This window comes from Rhinolophus sinicus, linkage group LG04 (assembly GCF_036562045.2).
Source record: "Rhinolophus sinicus isolate RSC01 linkage group LG04, ASM3656204v1, whole genome shotgun sequence".
In the NCBI taxonomy this organism is placed as follows: Eukaryota; Metazoa; Chordata; class Mammalia; order Chiroptera; family Rhinolophidae; genus Rhinolophus; species Rhinolophus sinicus.
Window position 1 is genome coordinate 28,142,561 of NC_133754.1, and position 22,751 is coordinate 28,165,311.

At 37.4% G+C, this 22,751-nt stretch overlaps 1 protein-coding gene across 8 annotated transcripts in view; it reads left to right on the forward strand.

The window, feature by feature from the left end:
* Positions 1-22,751, forward strand: part of SCEL (sciellin) — a 98,437-nt gene that overhangs the window by 37,136 nt on the left and 38,550 nt on the right. For 6 of the 8 annotated variants that reach the window (XM_019742553.2, XM_019742559.2, XM_074329415.1 and 3 more), the window contains 8 exons: positions 8,933-9,013; positions 11,172-11,234; positions 13,002-13,061; positions 17,139-17,183; positions 18,372-18,431; positions 18,733-18,792; positions 20,785-20,853; positions 21,775-21,834. In XM_019742553.2, coding sequence (XP_019598112.2) covers positions 8,933-9,013; positions 11,172-11,234; positions 13,002-13,061; positions 17,139-17,183; positions 18,372-18,431; positions 18,733-18,792; positions 20,785-20,853; positions 21,775-21,834 — 498 coding nt within the window. The remainder of the gene's footprint in view (positions 1-8,932; positions 9,014-11,171; positions 11,235-13,001; positions 13,062-17,138; positions 17,184-18,371; positions 18,432-18,732; positions 18,793-20,784; positions 20,854-21,774; positions 21,835-22,751) is intronic. The other 2 variants (XM_019742557.2, XM_074329414.1) reach the window with 1 other exon arrangement.

A 22,751-nucleotide genomic window follows, 5' to 3' on the forward strand; every position in this document is an offset into this window, starting at 1 on the left:
GTCAGAGCCAGAGAAAGTTTTTCCCTTCCCATTTCTTTTATTTGAAGACTTGAGACAGCTTAGATGCAAAACAATTTGTCACCAATCATTAGTATGTCTTAACTTTTCAAGTTCTTCAACTTTTTTCTCACGTTTGGGTCCTTCAAAAGAGTGATAATATTTGCCAGGCTTGAACCAATAGAGTGGATAAGAGGTGCCTTTCATAAGACGTGTTCCGTCTCCTCACAGTGAAATATGGAAACACTTGTGGGAAGTTGATATTGAAGTTGCGTCTGATTTCAGAACCCACCGTTAAATATTGGTATTCTGTTTACAGTAAACGCAAATGCTTCTGACTATGAATTTAGGTGACTTAGAGATTCAGGGGCTAAATGCCATGCGAAGCTCACTTAAGAAACTCACTAAAACAAATTAAGGTGGTTGCTTAACAGACAAGATCAATGTTTATGGTTGTTACCCATTTTAGTGATTCAGGATTAACAAGCCACTGCCACCAGCAATGAAAACAAAAACAATGTGTTTTTTTCTCAATTCATTTCCAAAGACAGAGAAGAAAATACATAATATCTAGTAAAATTAAAATGGTGGAAACAACCTAGGACATATAGTTAAAGGCTTGTTATGTCCTTTCATAACATCTCATCCACATTTATTTCAACCTCTTCTCCTTCAGCGGTTTTCACTTCCGGTTAGCTGATTGGTAGATTTTGGGGGGGAAAAAAAATCCTAATGAGAAGTGAGTTGCCATGGCAGCCTTGCACTACAGTTATATTTTTCTGTCTGTAACTATAAATGGTAAAATGTAACCTTTCTAATTATGCTGCAATGTTTTTAACTCTATTGCTACCAAATCCTCTACAAAGTTTGCTGTCATGCTAAAAAACAAAAAAAAACAAAAACAAAAAAAAAGATTTCAAACAAAAATCTCTATTTTAACTAGAATCTGTTTTGTAAAAATTAAGATTCTAAGACATTGAGTAAATGTCTAACTGCAGTGATTTTGAAATCTTATCTGAATGACTAGAATGCCCATTCTAAACAGTCAAAATAAATAAATCATTATCCTGAGTTAAGGTTTATTATTTTTGAAACGTGTTGTTCAAACAGAATGAGGAGGAAGCTAATTCACGATGTAGAAGTAAAGGTCTGAGCCTTTATTTATCATTGAGCTGTTTTCCCTCAGTTCTGTGGGGTCTACATAGTCTCTGAGCTCCTGACACTCGTTTTAAGTAACATACATTCCAACAACAACAAAGGAAAACCGTTGCTGCTCCCTCTCAGTCCAGATTCGGCGGCCCCTCCCTCCCTTGGAGCCCCTGCAGCCTCTGCCATCCACAGGGAAGCCCCTTGTAGGACGATGAAGCAGGGAACCTTCAGGTTCAGAAGTAGGGGCAGGGAAAACGCTGTGTGAATCAGGATACCTTGGCGCAAACTCTCTGCCAAAAACATCACCCTCCAAGCTATAACTCCGTCTGGCCCAGCCATAAAAACCACTCTTTGATTAAAAAAAAAAAATTATTATTTCACCGTTTAAGTAGTATTGCCTGAAGGTCTAACTAACTAGAAGATTGTGTAAGTCTCACCTCAACTAAAAGCCTGAAAACGCTGACAGACTGAAGGGGCTGTCTGTGGTCATTCAAATCATAGTGTCAGTTACGTAAATCAGGTTTGGGACAGAACCGGAACACACTGAGGGAATGGTGGTTTGGATTCTGCAGAGAGGAGATAGCTTTGGAGCAAGCAGACTCTGGGAGGCAGGGAAGACTGAATGTGGCATAGTGTAGGTGACAGGAGCATGCTGTGACATAGGGTCTGTGCTTCCAAGAGCCTGGTGGGAGAACAAAGGGGTACTCCTGTAAGTGGAGGGTTCGAGGGCCATCATTTTACTTAGGACTGTCCGCATATTTGACTAATGGGGAGGAGGACTTCTTCTCCCTCTCATCTCTCTTTTTCCTCTCAGATATGTGTGGAATGTCATGTCAGTGGAATCACACAGCATATGTAGCTTTTTTAATCTGGCTTCTTCTACTCAGCATAATGTGTGTGCGAGTCATCCGTGCAGTTCATTCCTTCTATTGCCGAGTAGTACTGCATTGTATGGAGACACACAGTTCATTTATCCATTCACCGTTTGAAAGACATTTTGGTTGTTTCCAAAGATGCTTTAAATGTTCATATACAGGTGTTCATATATGAACGTATGCATCTGTTTCTCTTGAAAAACTACAAGTAGGATTGATAGGTCATGTGGTGAGTATATGTTTAACTATTTAAGAAACTGCCAAACACGTTTTGAAGTGACTGTACCATTTTGCATTCCTACCAGGAATGTATGAGGGTTCAAGTTGTTTCACTTTCTTAACATCACTTAGTATTGTCAGTTTAAAAGAAAATATTTCAGCCATTCTAATAGGTGTGCAGTGTGTCTTACCATGGTTTAAAGTTGCATTTCCCTGCAGACTAATGACGTTGAACATCTTTTCGTGTACTTATTTATCATGTATACATCTTCTCTAGCAAAATATCTGTTCAACTTACTTTCCTATTTTTTTGATTGGTGATTTGTTTACTTATTGTTTAGTTTTGAGAGTTTTTTAAAAATATGTTATGTTTACAAGTCCTTTGTCAGATATGTGATTTGCAAATATTTTTCCCCCTGTGTGTGGCTTGTATTTTCATCCTCTTAAAAATGCCTTTTGCCAAGTGAAAGTTTTTTAATTTAATGAAGTCCAATTTATCAAGTTTTTTCTTTTAATGAATTGTTCTGTTGCTGTCATATCTAAGAACTCTTTGTTTAATCAACGGTCACAAAGATTTTTCTTCTAAAATTTTATAATTGTATGCTTTACATGTAGATCTATGATGCACTTGGAGTAGATTCATTTTTAATGCTGAAAATGTTTGTAATTTCTCCTGATAATAGTTGGGCTATTCTTACTATATCTTTGAGACAATGTCTAAGGACCAAAAGATGCTATAAATTCAGCAATACTTAAAAATTTGTGTCTCTTTGTGCCTATTGAACAGCTAAAAGGTTTATTTGTATTCTTATAGATCTGACCTAGATTATGCTCATTTAAATTTTATTAACCACAAGAGCATCTCCATACATTTGGAAAGTGCAATATATGAATGTGCAAGGGACTTAGTCTACAGCAAGTGCTGGGGACTCCTTACAATACCTCTGCCCACCCACAGCCTGTTAGTGGTTTGCCAGCCACAGATCTGGACCAGTCTCTTCCTTTTATAGATGAAGATGCAGAGGTTCAGAGACCCCCAGTGCTCTCTCCAGGGCCAAAATGAAAGTTGGTGGCAAAGTTAGTCTAGAACCTAGATCTCCGGAATTCTAGTCCAGTGCATGCTCCTTTGCTGTGTTGCGGTTTATTGAAATGGCCACTGGCTGCTGGAAAGTGAGGCTTCATCACTGCAATCCTTTTGAACACGTGCCTTGCAGTCTACAAACTCTTTGAGAGTATGGACCATACCTTTTCCAGTCTTTGAATGCCGCGTTTGGCCTCATACACTGCTGTGTCTTAACATTAGGACTGGGGCAGTTGTGCAGTGCTTGAGTTAATGACTCCTTCCTTGGGTAAGGAAATATTGCAAGACAACCTATTGCTATTAGATTTTCATTGGAAAATACCTGAAACGGTGTTGGTTGGATCCAGTATGATACAGATGGGAAAAAACAAAACAAAACAAAACAAAAAAACATGAGATGTGGCATCAGAAAGACTAGGTTGACACCCTAGCTGAACCACTTGCTAGCTAGCTGTGTGACCCAGAGCAAATTACTCTACTTTTCTGAGACTCAGTGGAAAATAACAATAATAATACACACTCCACAGGATAGATGCACGGATTGAACAAAATAATGTATGTGAGAGCCTGGCACGCTAACATGTTACTGAAACTCAGTAAATATAACTTCTATCTCCTTTTGCCATCGTTGGAATAAAAATTCTGTTTGTGGGATACAAAAGCTTAAGCACAACGGACAGTGAAAATGAAACTCACTATTAAATTTTAGAGTCAATTATTCTTGTTTCAACTTAGATGCGTGCTGCAATAATAGAAACGTTCTTCGCAAAGTCAGTGTTAAACAGAAGTCCCAGAACCAAGCACGTTATCCAAAAATGGCATAATAAAAAGTGATCTTTGCAGCAGCATATGAAAATGAAGTCATATCAATGGCTTTACAGTGTTATTTCTATTAGTTCTGGCACTTGGGCTACTATCTGCAAGTTTTCACATTTCTTGTGAGCACGGCCATTTTATCCCTGAGAGCTATTCTTTACAATGATAGCCACTAATGTGGTGGCATTGGTCCTGCAAAGGTCTCCTGGGACTGAGGGAAAGACAGAGGGGAGAGCTGGGGTCAATTTATCCAAGCTTAAACAGTGCGTCTCAAAGTGTATTCAAACAGGGTCATTCCACATGAATGTCTCTTGTTTCCTTCTCTTCAAAATGGTCTCAGCCACAGCTTCCTGCTTCACTCTTGCATTTTAATCCCCCTGCTTGGCATCACATTGAGCTCCTGGCACAGCATGAATGATTTCTCTCACTGCCCCTACCCCCTCAGGGCTTGGGTTCTGTCATTTGTGACTGTCATTGCAGAGATGCAAATGAAAGCTCCTTTGAGGTGAATTGAAGTCAATGTGGCATCTCTTGGCCCCTGCCCAGCAGGGGTGTAAATGCATCACCCTCAGAAATAAAATACCCTCCTCTGCTTTTCTTGGCCTTCACAACTGCACACCCACCTTTTCTTTCCTGGATGCTCTCCGAACCATCTCCACACTGCGTATCCAAATCTAATTCTCGACCCATGTCTGTCTCCCAGACACACCCAATCAATATTTACCCGCCTCTTTGAAGCCCTGGCCATTCCAAACTGGAAGAAACTTAGCTTTTCATCAACGTGATTCTGGCATCAGCAAAGTTTGGCATCATCCTATTTCTCTGTTTTATAATCCTCCTTTTCCTCTTGTTACGTACCTCTCTCCTGCCTGTTCTTAGGTATCCAGTGCCCTGTGCAGACCCATTATTACCCAGGACTGACCACCTTCTTTCTCCTTTCCTCCGCCCCTGGGAGAAAAGCATATAATCCGCTAATCCACACAGATACTCTAAAGATACATTATCATGTGAGTGATATCACATTATCCAAAAAAACAGAAATATTTTTTGAGAAGACAAAATGATGGCAACACAAATAAAATACTACCTGATTATAAAATCTAACTCTAAACCAGAAGGGGAATACCATTTTCATGTAAATTGTTTTTCCAGGCATATCATGTAACACAATAACTCATGAGTGCCTGGCACCTACTAGGTACTCAATAGTGGAATTAACAATGGACTTCTATGGCACAGCTCAACTTTAACAGATTTTGAAAGTTTCGGGCCCCTCTTCAGTACCCGTCTCCTTCTTTTCCAAATAGTAATTCATCCAATCACTCCTTCTTTCATTAATTTCACACATCTTTAGTGGGCACCCATGTCATATACAATTGACTTGAGCTATAACGTAAATCCCTATGTACTTGAGCTATAACTATCCTGTTAGGAGCTTTTAGTCCAGTGTGGAGACAGAAAATTGTTTGTAATCCAGAATAGCATGATACGTTCTGTGAAGGAGGAGTGCTGTGGAGAAACGTAAGGATGTATCCAGCACAGCTTTGTGTATCACTAGAGATGGTAATACCCTAACCAAAGTCTCGGTATCCAGGTGAAAGGGAGAGGAGGTATGCCAGAAAGGAGCGAGAATCTGGTAATGGTGGTGGTGGTTTAGGAAATGCAAGTGGTTTGGCATAGCTACAGTACTGGGTTCACATGGGGTGAGAACAACAATCGCAGCACTAGGCATTTCTTGAGCACTTACGGTGAGCCAAGCAATATTCCAAGGCTTTGCATGCCCTTCTACTGGCTTCGGTGATGGCATCAACACAAGAGTCAGGAGACCCACCATGCTCTGTTGTCTGCTGCTCCACTACCCACCACCCAGAGCCTCACTACCACATTGCTGAGAAAGCTTCGGGACTAATTCGACTATGTCCTCCATGCTTGTGGCTATGGATCCCCTTGGGAACCACAGTCAGATCAATTTTTTATCACCTGGACCATCCCCACAAAACTATGCATCACTGAACCTGACCCAACTTAACGTCACCCTGATCTCTCAAACCCTCCCACAGTGCCTTCCTGGATATGTCATCCATTTTCATCAAAACTTACTACTCTTTAGCCTCATGTCTGACTGAATGACCTCTCACCTCTTTATTCGGTTCTCCCAGAGGACACTGCTCCCAGAGCCTTCCTTTCAATGAAGGCTGTTTTTCCCTAAGCCTATGTGTCATAGGTTCTGCCACTTCCTATCAATTTTAATTCCATCCTTCTAACACGCCCCATCTCCTTCAAAGCCATGCCATATGAGCTTCTCTTCCTCAGTAGACTTATCTGAAGGTCTCTGAGCCACTCACCTTCACTCTTCGAAGATTTTGGCCCCAGATCCATTGTCTCTCACAAGCACCCCTCTTGTCATAATGCTTGGTGAGTTCCAAATCCATGTAGAGGATCCTTCCCCACCCTGACCTCTCATCTTCTTGACCTCCTCTCCTGTCCTTCACCCTACTTGAGCCACCCATAGATCCTGCTCTTGTAAGTAACCACACACTACAAAATTTCAGTTTCAAAGCTTTCTCCCTCTGGATTCTACTTTCGATCTGTCCATCTCATTCCATCTAGTCCTCTGATTCCAGAAAGTCTTCAGCGCCACCATAACCACCAATCCATTGATATTACCATCTTTTCACAGTTGCTCACCCCTCATGTCTTCATCTCCATGTCCATCTTAGATCTCACAGTACCTCATTGTAACCACTTCCTTGTCTACCCCTTCTCCTCCCTTGACATTATTCTTTTGTTGTGCTCACTTGGCTAAAACATAAACTTAGTTAAATCCAACTCTCTGAATATTCTCTTCCTGCCCCCAAAGCAGCGGAATATAGCAAGATAAAACAAGGTCAACTAGCTTTATTTTAACCCCATGATTATTGACCACAATTGAGCTGTTGGTGCTGCTCAAGGATCCCTTGAGAGGCAACATAGCACGGGGAGGGCTTATGGAGCCAGGTTCCTTATTCCGATTCCTCATCTCCTGCACCATCAAATGTAGCCTCTTCGCTGGCTCATTCCCATCATCAAATCTACTTATCTAATAACTTTCCTTGTCCTATCAACCTTCAGGTAGCTATGCATTTCTCTCTTCCCCCTTCATTGCAAAACACTTCAATGCCTCTACCTCCCATTTTCTCTTAAATCCACTCCTATGATTTTTCACCACTGCTCCATCAAAACTGGTCTTGTCAGGGTTACCAATGACCACTTGCCAAAACCATGGTAACTTCCCAATCCTTTTTGTATTTGAGCTGTCACTACCATTTGACATGCCCAATTACTCCTTGAAATACTTTCCTCACTTGGCTTCTAGGATACTTCTAGGATACCCTCATACTTCTCTTCTCCTTGGCCACTTCTCCTCAGACTGTTTTGCTCTTTCCTACTCATACTCTTGATATCTAAAAATATTGCAGGGCCCAGGGTTCAATAATTGGCCTGCTTTTCATCTCTACTTACACAGATGCCCTTGGTGATCTTGTCCAGTTTCCAGTATTAAACACCATCTCTAAGCTGATGATGCTCATATTTATATACATTTTCTTGGATGTCTTTTTGGCTTGTTTCATCACTTCCTTTGGGTCTTGGCTCAAATTTCACCTCACAGAGAGGCCTTCCCAGGCCGCTCTATATAAAATAGTGTCCCCATCCCATCACTCTATATTCCTTTTCTCTGTTTTAGTTTTCTTCATAGCACTTTTCTCCATCTGTCATATATTTATTTGTGTATTGGGAGTCTTTTGAGAACAGAGAATTAAATTTATCCACACTGTAGAGTGCTGTACCTTATATATAGAAAGCTACCAATAAATGTTTAATAAAAACATGATCTCATTCAGTTCTGACAACAACAACCCAGCAATCCTACTGGAAAAGTTATTGCAGATGAATAAACTGAATCAGGTAAAGCCATTGTCACACAGCTGACAATTCAGGAAGCAGGGGTCCAGAGCTCACACACTCACCTTGCATGCTGCAGAAGCCAGAGGAGTACATTGGGGCTAGATCAAAAGGGTACTCTTACTAGGTAGTGAATTTAACTTGAGGATAATAGGGAACAACTGGGGTGGCTGTGGTGGTATGGGAACTGACATGTCCTCGGTAGGGTGCTGACTCCATCTAAAATATGCACAGAATTGCCTGTCTCCAATTCCTAGGTCATTTAATCATGCCAGCTCAGAGACGACCTTGGTATTTTGTTGCCAAGATAAAGCTGACAGTATATGTATATGCTTTGTAGCATCAAACTGGCCTGTACTGACAATATTTAAGTTGGATTTAGTTAAGAGCTTCAAATCAACTTTACCTTGAAGTCTGTGCAGTTGAAAACCTTTCTTGCTGTGTCTGTAGCTGCCTGATAGTTGACATAATTCCTAAAGAAGCTTATATATTAATGCCCAGGAATCATTTACTATGCTTGTGTGCTGCTGACCCAAAATGCCATGACTTGAGCTACAAAGTCTAGCAAAATATTAAGCTGTTTAAAGAACACATTATGTTTTTCAAATGATAGTTAAAGAGGATATAGTTTCCAAAAACCTGATTAAATGAACTTTTAAAATACCTATAATTTAAATATTTGACTTCTGTAAAGTTTAGTGCTTTGTAGATTTCGACCTTTCAGGTACCTTATGTATGGCGGTTCTAAGATGCAGAAGATATTTCCACGTAGTTAATGAATGCATTCAGCTAATAGATGCTAAAATCGACTATGTTTCCATGGTGAAATGAACTGCCATTTTCTGTTTTAAAGGGAACCAGCTGTTCACCCTCCAATACCTCCAAAGCCTACTTCTCCTGTTTTATCTCCTAACCAGCTGAGAAGGGATAACAGGTAAGACCTAGCACTGCAGAATTTCTTGCCAAAATATAGAAGTTCAAAGGAAAGGAAAGCAAATGAATTTTGACCTGTTGGATGCAAAACACGGGTATGTTTTGTGTGCACATTCATTGAAGAAGCACTTGTAAAGCTTTTCTACTTCTATTTGTAAACACAAATATATATTTATGTTTGCCTTTGAATACTATGGTCACTACCTGTCTTTGGAAATAAATCTTCAAGAAACTAAACAATATCCATGTCCAAGAAGTGTTCATGCTCATGCTTCTTCTAATTTATGTGTTAGGAACCAATACATAATGAACTTCTCTCTCTCTTTTTTCCATGTATATATCGTATATAATATAAATATAAACCAAAAATTTGGTTTACATTTACTCATGGTTAAGCTTCTCACTAAGACCTACAGTTTCTGATAAAAGGTATTCTTGAAACTTTGTGTTAGTGCTCAAATCCCCCCTTATGTTAGAAATACCTTTGGATAGTTCTTTTGTCTTGTTTTAGCTAAGGAATTTGTAATTTATTTCAAAACTATCACAAATTTTGAAAAATATTCTAATTAACTTGTCTCTAAATCAAGAAAAAAAGACACTGCTTTTCTACTTTGAATCTCTGACATTCTATAATTAATACTTAGAAACAAATTCAGAGATCTGAAAGTCTTCCTGTGTGCACCTATTAAACTGTTTAATCATCTCAAACCATTTTTCAAGACGTGCATTGCACATTTCCATTATTATTGTGAAATTAAAAAGTGATATATCAATGAGGATGATACATTAGATCCATTTGATTGCCTGCCTTTGATGCTTTTGTAGTTTTGCTTTTTGACGGTGATTCTTTTCATAACATGTAAGATAATTGTAGAACTATTCTTCGGGAAAAGTATAACTTCAGCTAGAAAATGCTGATCAGGCAGCAGGGCTATATCGCACTAGGTGTTCAGCCTGGTGAGTTAAAAGCCAAGGTTTATTCAGTGAAACTTCACAGGACATTTGAAATTTTGCCCTTAGGATAAGAGGATAGATTTTTTTAATGAGTCAAGAGAATACTTCTTCATTGAATTAATAAAAAATATAGGCCAGATTTATACCTTTTTATTTGTACAATGGTTATAATTATACACTTCTCAAGCTTTTTATCTTATATTATATTTCCATTTTTAGTATTGAGCAATTAAATATTAATTTGAATATAATTTTTTTTAAAGAGCTAACGTAAATTGACTTTAGTACCTCCTAAATTCTAATCTAAAATCAGCGACTCTAGAGCCATGAACTTATGTAGATTTAAAAGAAGCTAAATTTCATGGGAATTTGTCTAATCCATTTTTACAACTCTAATTTTTTTCTTCCACTAATAGTCTTAAAAATAAAATTAGGACAACTTGCATGTTTTACGTCCCGATTACTTTAATCACAGCAAGATGACTTTAATGAAAGAATATGAAAGGGAAGTGTTTCCTATGTAATTAACACATGTCCTCAAGAGTACAAAAATGTAGTTCAATATAGTTTCTTGAGAACAAGCAAGAATGTATAAGTAGGTCAATAAGATACTCAGAAAAAGACCAGAGAAAAGCTTTATATCATAAATTGTGACAGCACCTAATATTGTAAAATTTAATTCTGTCACCTCAATGTAGTCATTCTTGATGTAGTGGGTGTGTTGGAAATTGAAAAATATTTCCCATCATATCTGAGCAAATATATTTCTTGATAGTATTCAAATGGAATGTCTTTAAGAAAAAGCATCCCTCCAATGCCTCATAACAAAAAATGATTCTTAATATTTTAAAATATTATATCATTATCTAATAGAGATAAGTATGAAAATACTTTATTGATGATTGGAAACTAAAATGAAATGAACATATTTAGAACAAATATATATATTCAGTGGTTTAAAAATATGTTAAAAGAGATAGGCTAAATTGCAAAGTTAGTATATTGGATTATAGAATTTGAAATAGGATATGGTTGAGTTCCAATAACCCAAAAGAGCTAAGGTGAAGTTTGTTATCTCAAGTCGTGCTATTGTTGCAATACACTTTGATCTTTTTGGATGTAAATGTTTTCTTATAAATTTAAATTTAACAGAGAAGTGTTTTGTTTTGTTTTCTAACAAGCATTATCTTTATTTTAAAATATAGGCAGGTTTGTCCACCTAAAGCAGGTATATATACAGAAACCAGATCTGCTGAAAGAAGTATAAGGTACAGTGAACTATTTATATAACTATGTAACTATAGAAATAATAAAGTATGTTTTATTAGAACACTTAAAAATACAAAACAATTTATAATAAAACAGATAAAATCAGTTTTCCAGCTGACTTCAATATAGTGGATAATATTTTTATATGTACCTAAGAATTTTATTCTTTTTATTTCTATTCTAAGCTTTACATTAAGAAAACAACCAAAATTGTCTGAACATGATAACAGAATAAGATCAAACTCCTTAAGACAAGAAAACACCTCTTTATTCCCAGCACTTGTCCCAAGATTAATGATATAATTAGTGTTGATTGTAAATGAATAGGTGGAAATATAGTCATTTGATTGAACTTGTTATGCAAAAGCATTGTCTAGAATTGGCTGTAAAATATGGCCACATTCAGCTCTGCCTGTATCATCAGGAAGAGGCTCACAATTTGTACTGATAATTTTGGGTAAGTTTTCCCCATGACAGTCCGGATTGACTCTTGTCGTCTTGCACACCCCATCTGGTTTAGTACTTGTTTTGGATATATCTTGTTTTTATTTATATATTTTTAAGAAAAAAAAAACACTATTTTTGAAATTAATATTTGAACAGTGCTATTTTATAGGTCTATCAACATGATAAGCCAATTTTTTAATTATGGTAAAAAACATGTAATAAACTTACCATTTTAACCATTATGATAGACCAAATTTTTAGTCAAAACATTTTTTGACTGAAAGCACTTTTTTCAAAGTTCAAAATGTACATACTTTTAATTTTTAAAAAATCATCTTTCTTGACTCTCAGAACAGTTCCAGTTTGAAACATGCATCAGAAGGCTACCTCACCTTCAGGAAAATAATGTTTGTCTAGTACCGAGTAATTTAAAATGCAACTCTACCTTAGTATTTCCCAAAGTGTGCCCCATGTGCCACAAGGTATTGGTGTGTGTTCTGTGAAAGAAGGTTTAATGGCCCAACGCACTGAGGAAACACCATGAGAGTTCTCTGACACAAGACTTGTCAGAGCCTTCAGTATACTTATATACCTTCTGAATCTCCAAACGTTGGTTATACTTCCCAAATTTACTAGACTACAAAATTTTTTCTTCATGGAATTCTATTAACCTTCTATGATACACTGTTTGTGGAACATCTTAATTACAGGGAAACCTATAAAGATTTTCCCAATGATTCCTTTTCATGATCTAGAGAGACCAGCATGGATTTAAACCATCTATTTGTCAGGGGCTTCCACCTAGCCTATAGTTTATAATGTGCTTTCCCTTTGGAAGTCTAAGAAGATAGCTATTCTCACCTCATGTGAGGGATGAATTAATCATCCAAATATGTTACATAAATCTTGATTCCTAGGAAAGGTTCTGAACACAGGTCTGTGTTTACTTGTGCAGTTAAGTGTATTTTCTTTTCCATGTCCTTTTGTAGGGATAGAACTTTGTAGGTATATACCTTCTGTAGGGACAGAACTTTGTCCCTTTTGTAGGGACAGAACAATTGCAAGTCTTTAGGAGAAACTGTAGTTATTTCAATGAGCACTGGATGGCAGAGGAAGTGCCAGGTGGAACGATACTGGCGTTTGTGTGTGTGGGTGTGTGTGTGTGTGTGTGAGATGATATTTTGTTATTCGGTTAGACTCAATAATTCCTTAATAGCACATGAATTATCACTTTCTTGACTGAACACAGTGATGAATTTTAGCTGTTTCAAAGATAGCTCTACTGTCATTGACTTGTATTTATTTTCCATTGTTTGAAGTTGTCAGGATCTTGAGAATATCGTCAAAGTGGCTACTTCACTTCAGAAAACTGACAAAGGGTGAGATCCCAGAGCTGCGAGCTTGGTCTTTTTCTTCTCTTTATGTTTCAAAAATGCTTAACCAATAGCTTAACATTCCCAATATGAACAAACTCCCAATGTTGTTTATTGGCTAGAATTTGAAAGAAGAAAGAATCGGTGTCCCTAGGTGTGTGCCTGAAAATTGGGTGGTACTGATATTTATGGATATTTTTCTTCCTCTGCTTCCTCTTCTGGTGCCTGTATGCATCCCAATGACCTCAGCTGTCCATGGTTTTGACCTAATTCTAAACCACCTAATTCCAATTCCAATTTACGATATCAGGCTTTTCTCGGCTCCCTTTCTAAGTGTCTTGTTCTTATTTATGTTGCTTGTCTGGTTCTCTACTTATCTGTCTCCCTAGCACTCCCATTTAGAAAGTGCCAGGCCACATTCAATTTCCTTATGAAATAGGCGATTTCCTGTCTTCTCTGTTCTTTGACTCAGGCAAGCTCACCTTTCTGCAATCATTCTTGAGTCATCCGTGTCTGCTCTCCTCTGTGCAGTATCAGGCATGGCCTTAGCCCAGTGCAAACTCTCATGACTCCAGCACAGGTTATTATTTGCTTACACTCCTGCAGTCTCTCTTCCCACTAAACCATTACTACCCATCATTGCCAGAGTTCTCTTTCTAAGATTCTGCTCGAATAACCACTCCACTGGCTCCCCATTGCCTATCAATGATGTAAAACCTCATTCAAGGCCCTTGCCAATGTGGCTCCATCCAAACATTCCAGAGTTATTTCTGACTTAACCCTTACAGTTACCCTACATTCAATATGAAATCCAACCATTTCCTTTCCACAGTTTCCAGATACTCTGCCTTTGTTTATGCCATTCTACCCCATGGCAGTTTTTTCCATCCTGAGGCCACCATACCAATCCATCCAAATCCTATCCATTTTTCAAGATCCAGATCAAATATCACCTCCTCTGTAAAGTCTTCCCTGCATGACCAAGTGAGCTATGACTTCTGCTTCTCTAAGCTATTAGAGCCCCACTATTCATGTTTTAGAACAACTAATCATATTTAATGTTGCTTCATGTTATTCCTCTAAATGTCTCATCGTCTATCATTTCTTGAATCTCTTAAGAGCAGACAGTTTGTCTTATTCACCGTATGTCATTTGCTGAATCTGACATGATGCTTTGTACAAAGTAGGTGTTTAATAATAGAATGTGATAAAATGATAAGCAGTGACAAAACCTTGAGTATAAACATTTCGTAGTTTAAATCCCATGCCTACAAATTCTTTCTAGCTGTATGGAATTTAGCAATGCTTGGAGTGTCATTAGGGATTGCAGGCGCAGTCAAAAGAACAGGAGAAGCAGAAGCGAGTTAGCTCTTCTGTGCAAATTCATAAACAACAGAGGAGCTCTGGACGCAGATGGGGACTCTAGAAAGTATCCTTAATGTTTCATTTCCATTTTTTCTCTCATTAAGTGCCTAGATCTGTAATTTTATTTATTTATTTTTGTTTGTGGCAATATTTCATTTTTAATAGGGATTAAAAAGAGACCGTTTTTGGTGGGTGACAGGGTGGTTTACAGGAGAGATAAGTGAGTGATGCTGAAGAGAACTTACAGTTTGTCATAAATCAAGCAAAGACAATGAGAATGGCAGTTAGTTTAACTTTCCTGTCCGCTTTCCCAGCCATAATGCACGAATTCCACAGCTAGATACATTCTTCACAGGGAGAAGTTGCTGCTTTGACAGGGGCCAGGGAAAATGTCTGTCGCATCAATAGCAGAGTGTTGTGACTGTGGGATGTCCGGAGGGACTAGAAATAGCTTTATTTATCCGAGCTGCTCTTTGTGATATTCCTTTGTGAAATGGACTGTTACTTTTATCTGATTAAGAGCATTTAATTTATTGCAAATGCAATGGTGAAACTTAATATCCAAAGCTTTCATCAATTTAAGGTCATTTTAAAAGGTGAACTTCCTCATTCAGAATGCAATCTCCATTTTATTTAATTTACCACAGAGTGTCTTCTCATGATTTATGCTAATTTTCTTGTGATAAACATGAGCAACCCCAAATGCTGCTAATCTCATCATTGTGACTCAAACCAGTCAGAAAGGTCTGTGGCTAAAATTTACAGGATTCTTAATTGCCCTTTCCCTTGGGGATATGGGCAGATTCACAGCCTGAGAGTTGGAAGGTAGAATTTCAAGCAAGAAAAGACAATGGGACATTGTGTCAAGGGACTGGGTAAAGTTCGAACCACATGAGGATAGAACGGTAATCAATTTTTTCACCGTCAGTAACTTTTGTATTTCAGCATTTATTCTCAGCCTTCCCTCCTACCACTGAATGCACAATATTACATGGAAGGAATCATCTATGGCTGCTGATGTAGTGTGTGCTTAGTTTTTCTGAGAGGACTGCCCCAGCAGCTACTCTGTCACTACCTCTGCTAGACCTCTTCAAAGTACATATGTGACTTAGTGACTATACCTCTAAGACTGAGCCAAAGTCTTGGTGTCTTTAAATGTAGTTTAAAAAATAAATATAGCTAGCATTTATTAAATTAAAAACTTAGTATTGACCGGGAACTGTTTAATATAATGGCCAAAATTAATTGAGAGTTTATGACTTGCCAGACATCATGCTAAACATGTTACACTCATTAGTTTGATTCTTTTATGAGATGGGTACAACTGGTATTCTTATTTTACAGGTGGAAAAATTGAGGCAAGAGGTTAGGTAACTCACCCAGAGTCGCCAACTAATCAGTGGTGAATCCTAGATTCAAATCCAGGAATCCCTAACTTGGGAGCCTGAATGCGTTAACTACTGTGTTACTGAGCCTACTGGTCAACACCAGTGATGACTCAGGAAGAAAGAGGAACATTGAGAAAGTGTGGGAAACATGTGATTCTAGAGCAGGGAGAAGGGAGAACTAACACTTATGAACTGAAAAACTGGATGAGGAAAGCAAGAGAAATAGGGGTGAAGTTGATGGACAGAAAAGTTGAGGACAGAACAGGAGCAGGAAACCCACTGAGGCTGCCTTCTTGGGAGAGAGAGCTGAGCTCCTGTGATTTTAAGGGATATTTTGGATCCAGGGTTTAGATTAAACAGTTTGTTCATGAAGAAGCATCCAGAAAGTTACAGTTTTCAAATATGGAAATAACATAGCAAATTTAGCTGTCCTGGAATAAGGTAGAGTAGAATTCAAGAAGGAAGCCAGACTTACATATAAACAAGTGTTTTCTAATAGCTGCTTTGTGCAATTACATTATACAAAGATAGAATCTATAATTAGTCAATGTACCTATATTTGTTGATTCAGTTAAAAACCTGTATTCAGCATCTATTGTATGAAAGACACTGCATTAAAGACTTAAGAGGATCCAAGGTAAAATACAGTTCTAAATTTTTTTAATTAAAGTTTATTGGGGTGCCAATTGTTAGTAAAGTTACATAGATTTAAGGTATACAGTTCTGTATTACATCATCTATAAATCCCATTGTGTGCTCACCACCCAGAGTCAGTTCTCCTTCTATCACCATATATTTGATCCCCCTTACCCTCATCTCCCACACCCCACTGCCCTTACCCTCTCATAACCACTAAACTATTCTCTGTGTTTATGAGTTTTTGTTTCTCATTTGTTTGTCTTGTTCTTTTGTTGTTTTTGGTTTATATACCAATTTTGAGTGGTGTGTGTTTGTGTGTGTGTGTGTGTCTATGTGTCTGTACATGCTCCTGTGTGTAGGAGCAGGGACATTAACAAGAGACAAGTGTGCAATTGCTATATTAAAAGCGTAGTAATCTAAGTGTTGTAAATAAGATGAAAAAAATAATAATAATAATGCTGCAAGGATTCCAAAAATGGAGCGGACTCTATTCAGTTGAAAGACTGAGAAAGATTCCTTGGAGAAAGGTATTGGAGGGGAGCACTGAAGGATAGACAGGATTTTTGTAGGTGTTAAAGGGGGCATGTATGTTGCATTTCAGAGAACTCAGAAATAGTTGTTTTAAGGTGAATCTGCCCTTTGACTCTGGGCAGGATTTTACTGATGTGAGATATTTTTTTCTCTCCAAAAGCGAAGAATTGGATAATATCATCAAAATGAACAAAAGCTTGAATAGGTAAGATTTTAAAACATTTATTTTTTGCTTTATTACTGAATTGCATATTGATTTCTCACATCTTTTCAGTATTTGAGCAAGAGGACCCACATACTGGGCTCGCCAAAATCTTGACTAGAAAGCTTGCAGAAATCATCATCATTTCATCATTATTATTAATGGTTATTACAATCTAAAGCTTCTAATATTAAAGTATTTTTGATTTTCATACTCCATTGTTTTAATAAGGCAGTTTTCTGCCTTAATAAATAACCACATTTCTCTTCCTGAAATATTAATATGTTAGTATGTAAACAGAGTTTGGTTTGGTCACTCAATGCTTTTAATTTAACTAGTACAAAACCACTATTTTCATAGTCAACATTATCTCATTAGTTTGAATCATTTATAATGGCATACTTTAAAAATTACAAAAATTGAGGTTTGTGTTAGAGGGGTGTGGAATTTTAATGATCTCTCTGTTACTTTGTATAGTAACATACTAAATGGACAGGAGAAACACAGAGAAGGAGAAACAAAGAGCATGTCAAATGAATTCATTGGTCAAGAGGTGTGGTTTTTATACCCTCCTCTGACAGTACTAATTCATATGACCACATGACTCACCAGCAACAACTCACTTAAATGTGCTGCTTTTCAGTTTTCTCATTTATTAAGAGAGGAGTTATTAAATCAAGAATCACAGACTCCATGACCTACTAAGGCTAGGTGTGTGTAAATGGATGAAGGGAGCTGACTAGCTGAAACGTAGGGGGAGTGCCCTGTTCAGAGCATCTAGTTGTTTCTCATCTCCAGCCGATGGTTGCCACCTGAGAATGCGAGCCCAGCATTGCAAGATATTTTCAGGAGATACTGAAAATCCAGGTTTCTATGTGTCATGGACATCTTGTAAATGTTGGCTCACATTAAAAATAAAAACACTCCATGAGCTTCCCCCAAAAAACACATCGTGGATCTACTATGGCTTGTGTATCTCCATATTGTATCTTTTATTGTCTCTAAGGTCCACTGCATTTTAAATTTTGAGTATGAAAATACCAGTTTAGAATAAAGCACTTTCAAAAATTGTGGCTCATCTTTCCCAACCAGCTTCTATTTCCTATCTTATATGTAAACTGATCTATGTTTCTATAGAGTTAAGTATCCGTTATTACCACTGACAAGGTTTTTTATTTAATACATTTAAAGAAATCAAGGTCTTGATGGTATCTTCAGAGCAACTCCTAAGGCAGAGCGAACAGAGAAAAGGTGAGTGTATCTGTCTCTAACCTGAAAATCTGATCTCCCAGATTGCTTGTTTTATTCTTTCCGACATTAGCTGGAAGGGAGTTGTACCCTCTGGCATGAAAATGCACTAGCAGATGGGGTAGCGCCCTCAGTGTTGTACATTTAGTTCAGACATAATTGCCCAGAAGGATTTCTGCTCTTACATTCACTAAGAGTAAATGAGCAATTCAGGAAGAACGTTTATTGCCTCTGACCTTTCCAGATACCACACAGTTTTATTTCAATATTCAGTCTTTTATTTGAATTTCTTTGTGTTTTACAGAGCCCAAAGCCTTGAAAACCTCCTCTTTTTGAATATTCGGACAGACAAAGATGGTAAAGGGTAAGGTCTGATTAAGACTCTTGCAGGCGTCTTTGAGTGAGTAGTAGACTGGATCCCATTTTCTGGGTGAGACCTCCTGCTCAGAACAAGGGCCGTGAGGCTGGTGGAACAGGCCTGGATCAGGGTCAGGAGGTGGGGTGAATATCTTAGTGCTGGCTCTGCCACCATCGATCTGCGCAACCCCAGTCAAGTCACCTAACGTCTGGAGACCTCTACTTCCTCATTCCGTAAAATGAATGACCTACATGATCTCCACGTTCCCTTTAAATCTAAAAATGGAAGAAATCTGGCTATTATAAGTAGTGGACAATTGAACTCAATATAGTTATTATAAGACATGTGATGCTGGGAGCATAGCCCTTCCCCATTGAAATCATTATAATATACTAAGGCCGTTTTCAGTTGGAATCTTGGTTCGGTCACTTAGTATGTATATCTCATATCTCAGATATATCTGTAAATACCTCAAAGTCAAGGGCCATGCTTTTATTTATTTATTTAATTTATTTTGTCTCATAAAAAGGCTTAACGAATGATCAGTAACTGAACTATTAGCATGTAAGAGGTTAACTTAGAGTTCTAGACCATTACTGATGCACTAGAAAATTGACTTCTGTTACTGATATTATTTTGCGTGTTGAAGGAAACCAAACTCCCAACAGTTTCATTAAAGAAAATCCCAGATCAGTCAAAAATGACAATGACTGAAGAATTGATGAGATCTCTGTTTTTATCTCAGATTGGCTGTTTACCTTGTACTTGATTAGTCATTAAGTTTGCCTTCCTAACATGATAATTATGTCTGTTGTCTTGGTTATCTTTAAAAATTATTTATCGGTGCCAGTCTGTGCTTAGAATGGTATTCTAGCTTTGCAAGCCACTCCTGACAGATGCATTCTCAACTCTCTGAGATGCACAACACTTAAAGTCTATATGATAGAAGTGTTGGTAATAATAATCCCACAGACGTCGATGCTTGTTAGCAATATATTATTATACTGTAAATATGCAGGCATTGTTGCGGTGAATTTTTTTCAAGTGGAGAACAAATGAACTGGGAGAATAGTTCTCTAAGTGGTTATATGTGCGTCACAGGAAAAGAGATTTCAGATATTTAAAAAATGAGGTTTGGGAAGTTTCACAAAAATGGTAGAAAATAGGAAAAGTGGCATGATTATCACAAGTAATCATTTCCTGGGCGAGAAAGGAGAAAAGAGAAGTGATTTGTAACCTAGGATAACTGGGCTTTGATGCAGGAATGACCGTTGGTATAGTAGGGAGAGTCCATGGTTCCTTTTCCTTTTTTCCCTCCCTTCCTTTTTTCTTATACTGAAAGAAACTAAAATGTCAATAGTCTTATCACAGTGAAATCAGAGACAGATGAAAAGAGCAAAGGGGAATGCTTGGACAGTGGGGGAATTTAAAGGAATTAGCTTTTATATTCCCTAATAGTTTTGATCAATTGCCATGTGAAAGTTTTATTGGCTGTGGTCAATTTATCTGAAGTACTGGAGCCATCATAGAGTTATTTCTACTTTTCCAAGGTTACTTCAGAACCTTGAACTTTTTACTAAAAATGACTTGTCTAAATCTTCAAGGTGTTCAGATTTCAAATGTGGATCACCTGATTTCTACCCAATGTGAATGATTTTCATGTTTAAAGAAGACAGTGTCTCAACAGATATATTAGTTTCCCACCAACCCACCCTCAAAGGATAAAGAAAGCAAAAGCTGAGACCTATAGGGAACTAATATTTTTAACTGAATTTAATCATAACTGAGTAATGGTTGGGACCTTATTGTTAGGATAATTAGTAGATCTCTTCAGCATTTTGCATGAGTTCTAGACACTTGAATTAATTATCTCTAAGGAATTCTAATGCTTTAGGTGCTGATAACATCTCACTCCTGTTGTGAGAAATCTGCTGTTGTCAAAAGAGATTGAATTGCTCTCTCTCCTCTCTCTGTTGCTCTGCTCCCCCTCCCCCCAAGGTTACAAAGAAACCGAGGCCTTGGAAGTCTTATTGAAGTTAATCAAAGGACTGACAAAAATGAGAAAGGGTAAGTAAAGCTTCTGCGTTGATGGGGCTCTCTTTTTTCGGGTTAGCTTTGTACATGTTATTAGAAATGGGAGTGTTATGCTCTCCTCTGTCAGAGATGAACTGTTGCACTTTTAGGCCTGTCAGAGGTAGGCAAAGGAATAGGGTGAATGCTGTTTCCATAGGACAACATATGTGAGTTACATGAAAGTAAGTGCAGGGAAATGAACTACATAGTCTCTTATTCTGTATTTTCTTTAAAAAATTTAAAAAGCGAGCCAAATTTTATATTTAAATTAAGAAATATAGAAGACAAAATTGCAAAGGGAGAGGTATTTTGGCAAGTTTTTCAAAACTGATTTAAAATAAGTACAGCTGTGGAAATTAATAAAGGTAAGCTAAGGGTAATCACATCAAAGGTTTTTCTGGTCGTCTGGCCCTGGAAACATCTGACACACTTTCAGAGAAAATTGAATGTAACCTAACTGGCATAAAGTTTTCGTGTTTTTCCAGAGAAGCCATGATCTCAAAAGGATCATCAAAGCAAATGACAGAGCAGATAAAACTAACAGAGAATGAGAACTGCTTTGATGTATCTGCATCTTGGTTTTTCCTCCTCAATTAATTGTGTGATTTTTCTCAGTGATATTGAGGGGGTCACATCTTTATCTTCTCTCATCTGTGTCTGATCCCTGCTGCCCTGACTTTCACTTTGGAGGATCTGCAGTACATTCTATCTAAATATACATTTACATATAGCCCAATAAAATCCCAGTGATTAATTTAACTATATTATTGATAGGCAATTTTATAATAAAAATGAATTTAACATCAATATAATAATTTTCTCTATCATCTTGAATTAATCATTAATACCATGGAATGTTTATATATATAATATAATGGGAATACTTTGAAACTAATCTAAACCTTTTTTCTACAGAAGTGAAGACCTTAATAATGATATTAAAGTGAATCCCAAAGGAAGGGAAAATACTATTGGGTAATATACTCATTAGTGTCTTTAAATCTGATTTCTGTGCCAATAAGATAAAATGACTAGGCATTTTAACTTCACAACCATATTTTATGAGCATGGAATTGGGCAATAATGATGGGTCATATGACCTTCCTTCTTACTCTCAAAAAATTGGCTTATTTTTGAAGAATTATCCCAATGTTCAATAATGAGTTGCCTTTTCTCCTAGATTCTGGGCTTTGATTTGTTTTTTTGTTTTGCTTTTTTGTTTGTTTGTAACAGTATTCTTTGTTGTTTTTTGTTTTGTTTTAAAGTTTATTGAGGTGACAATTGTTAGTAAAGTTACATAGATTTCAGGTGTACAATTCTTCAATACATCATCTATATATCACGTTGTGTGTTCACCACCCAGAGTCAGTTCTCTTTCCATCACCATATATTTGATCCCCTTTACCCTCTTCTACCATCCTCCTCCCCTCTTACTCTCTGGTAACCACTAAACTATTGTCTGCATCTATGAGTTTTTGTTTCTTCACAAGACAAACAAATGATTTGTTTTTAACAATGAATTACTAATTGAATTTTGTTGTGTCTAAAGAAAGCAGTCTTGACAACACTTTCAAAGTGGATCTCTAAAATAATAAAGATAGCCAAGAGTAAGGCTTGACTAAAACTCATGTAAATTAACATCTTTAAGGATGGTGGTCTCCGAAGGCAGCCCAGGGGAGGGGCTGGGCAGGTACATGCACTTGGAGTAAGGACATTCCACCACTTCTCCTTTTTTTCAGGTCTGTGTGGACATGGCAGCAGTACTTAGTCATGATAGTTCTGCCATCCCTACTGCCCCTTCTGGTTCAGGTTCTGCCCCTTTTGGTGTTATTCAATCTGTTTTAATGAGGGGAATATGTGTCCCCTGAGAAGAGAATCATAAAATTTTCTAC